The sequence below is a fragment of the Lampetra fluviatilis genome, chromosome 43, assembly GCF_964198595.1.
Source record: "Lampetra fluviatilis chromosome 43, kcLamFluv1.1, whole genome shotgun sequence".
NCBI lineage: Eukaryota > Metazoa > Chordata > Hyperoartia > Petromyzontiformes > Petromyzontidae > Lampetra > Lampetra fluviatilis.
The window spans coordinates 7,463,577-7,466,146 of record NC_136317.1 but is presented as its reverse complement, the minus strand read 5'-3'; the positions used below and the strand labels follow the sequence as shown (position 1 = coordinate 7,466,146).

Here is a 2,570-nt window from a genome sequence, read left to right as displayed (position 1 = left end):
TGTCACTGCATCCATCATCACCATTACCCCGCACGCATAAGGGATTCGTCTGAATGAGCGGACGCGCGGGATTGGTCAGATTTGCACACGGAGACACGATGAGTCGTGACGTGAATAAAGCAGGTCGATACATGATGATTGACATCCACAGCACAGGTGCAGACAATGATGAGTGACGTCACCAGCACAGGTGAATGCCGTAATTGGTGACGTCGCCAGCATAGGTGAGTATTTAAGTCCCACGCGAGAGGACTTTTGTGGTCGCTGGTGGTCTTTACATCCTGGTGAGTGCCGTCTCTTGGCGTCTTGAATGCGGCGGGACCCCGTGGAGACGGCATCCGTGGATTTGTCGCGTTGGTTCGAGATGGAGGCAGCTGCTCAAGTCTGGGTCCTGATTTGTTTAAAAAAGCCACTTAATCTCGCGGCTGTCTCCAGAAAGAAATATTCGTATTCTGTGGAGGGTTGCTCCTCTGAGTTAACCTGTGTAGATTGTATACGCGTGTGTAATTTGAGCGGTAGTGTAGCGGTTGGCGTGCTGGGATCATGAACTCGGTGACCCGAGTTCGGGTATTGGCCGAGTATCACAAAGTATTCTTCACCGTCCTGGGCCTTCCTTTGTTCGACTTGGCCGCCAAATGAAAACGTGATGTGGTTGTGAACTTTACTAAACGGACAAAGGTGGACGGGCGTAGTGCTGGCCAACCACCTCGTGTGGTGTGCTGGCCTTGAATAGATTCTCTCAAGTCTAAAGGTGATATGCGGGTGATTGTGATTTTTGTTTTTTGTTTCCTTCATCTTTGTAATGAGGTACGTGTTTTTAATTTAAGGAATCTCGTGATGCCTTCATCTGACGCCGCCATGGAGGATTTGAGCGCTGTCATGGACATCTTCGTGCGCGAGTTCTGCGCCAGCTGTGAAGGAGGCGCGGGGAGCATCTCCATGAGGAAGCACGTGCTGCAGAAACTGCTCGTGAAGCACATGCGGCCCTACCTGGCGGTGGGTTTCCAGCGGTCTTCGCGCGGCGGCGGCACCGCGCACGGGTTTCTTGAGCAGTTCGCGTCACCGGCTGCGTCTCATCACACAGCTGTTCGGCCCTGAGATCGCGCACTGCTGGAGCCCCACGGCCTGTAGCCGCGACGGCTCGAGCCGGCGCTCGGTTCCGTTGCTCGAGCGCGTGTCGCCACTGCGAGGGGTTGATTTTGACTGGGCTTTTAATGGCCACCATCGCACGTTTTTTGCTGCTCCTACAGCACTGAGCAGAGTTATTGGTGTATTGCCTGTAACAAACTGTCACTACTGCAGGGCGTCTGCCACCCGGATGAAGTGCGCAAGATCATGGGGGATCTTCACGAGAACCATGGCGCCAGCGTGGACTTCCAAGCGTTCATGGCCACGTGGACGCGGATTCTCGTGGCCGGCCATGCCCCGTTCCAGGAGCGCGTGTTCCTCACCAGGGGGCCCTGTGGTTCGCCCATTGTTGCCGATAAGCCAAAGTAAATGCCTTTAAAATTTGAATAAAATCTCTGGCAAACTGGTTGTTCCTGGTCTTGGTGAATCGTGCGTGTTAAGTTGGGAATCTGCGAGCAGTGGTTGTGGCTGACTCTTTTCGTGATGCAAATTTGGTTACGGGTAATGGCGGTGGGCTTAATGGAACTCCCTAGGTTTGTTGGCCACAAAGAGCAACGAGCATGCATTATCCTCACAGATGTTTGAAATCTGCCGTGTACCGTTTCAAAACAGGTCTGTTTTGGGTATCAGTTGACACCCATTTGCTCTCCGAAAACGGGTACATCCCTGAAATGTATTTTATTCTAGACAAATAGGTGTAACGTGTCGGTTCAAGATGTTTGAGATCTTGGAAAGAAAATGGAATATTACATTTCCAGTCTCACGCCTGACGAGTGATTTAGAAGGAATGTTTTCTGCCGGTGTGCTCATTGAGGCTAAACATGTGAATTGATGTGAAAACGCGAGAATCTGCAGTGAATGCCCTCAAAGCTGAGCTCGTGGTAAACGAGCTGAAAAAGTCACGCATCAGGTCGCTATGCAACTGGAGATCTCTGCTCGAGGCATACAGCTGGGAATCCTCACAATGTTTAATAAAGCTGGCTAGTTATTGAGAGCAGAGCGAACGCAATAGTGAAAGGTGGTTAAATTAACGGAGTGGTTTTTGGAAAACCGAATTTGGTGATCAACTTATTTAAAAAACGTTTTTAAACCAACGGTTTTGTTTAAAAGTGCACAAGTTAAAATAAAACATTTTCAGCTGTCGCCAGCTGATCAGCATATTATTTTACAATTGTAACAAAAATAAAACCGTGGGGCGTGCCTTTGATATTTTTATGCATAATTAGTCGATTTAGAATTTTTGAGTTGGATCAAAGTTTGTTTGCATGATACAATGTATGTCAAAATTATTTCAAATCATTTTTAGTAAATGGGAAAATGTTGATGAACAGGACCCTGCGGGGTGGGCTGGTAGGAACGAATAACCAAAGAATATAAACACACTGTATTATTACACTTGTTTAGCCAGGAAAGCCCCACTGAGTCTAAAGGTTTTTGTAGGG

At 48.6% G+C, this 2,570-nt stretch overlaps 1 protein-coding gene across 1 annotated transcript; it reads left to right on the top strand.

The window, feature by feature from the left end:
• The first annotated feature begins 270 nt into the window (after window positions 1-270).
• Window positions 271-1,519, top strand: LOC144946949 (uncharacterized). The gene is made up of 3 exons (XM_078876018.1): window positions 271-284; window positions 828-996; window positions 1,303-1,519. Exons 2-3 carry the CDS (start codon window positions 838-840, stop codon window positions 1,495-1,497), a joined length of 354 nt encoding a protein of 117 aa, XP_078732144.1. The 5' UTR covers window positions 271-284; window positions 828-837; the 3' UTR covers window positions 1,498-1,519.
• Window positions 1,520-2,570: the final 1,051 nt, after the last annotated feature.

Bases quoted from the DNA above. Each gene is read 5' to 3' on its own strand.
- LOC144946949 (XM_078876018.1), top strand. From the start codon at position 838: ATGCCTTCATCTGACGCCGCCATGGAGGATTTGAGCGCTGTCATGGAC. The intron at 997-1,302 runs GTGGGTTTCCAG...TCACTACTGCAG, and splicing joins ACATGCGGCCCTACCTGGCG to GGCGTCTGCCACCCGGATGA.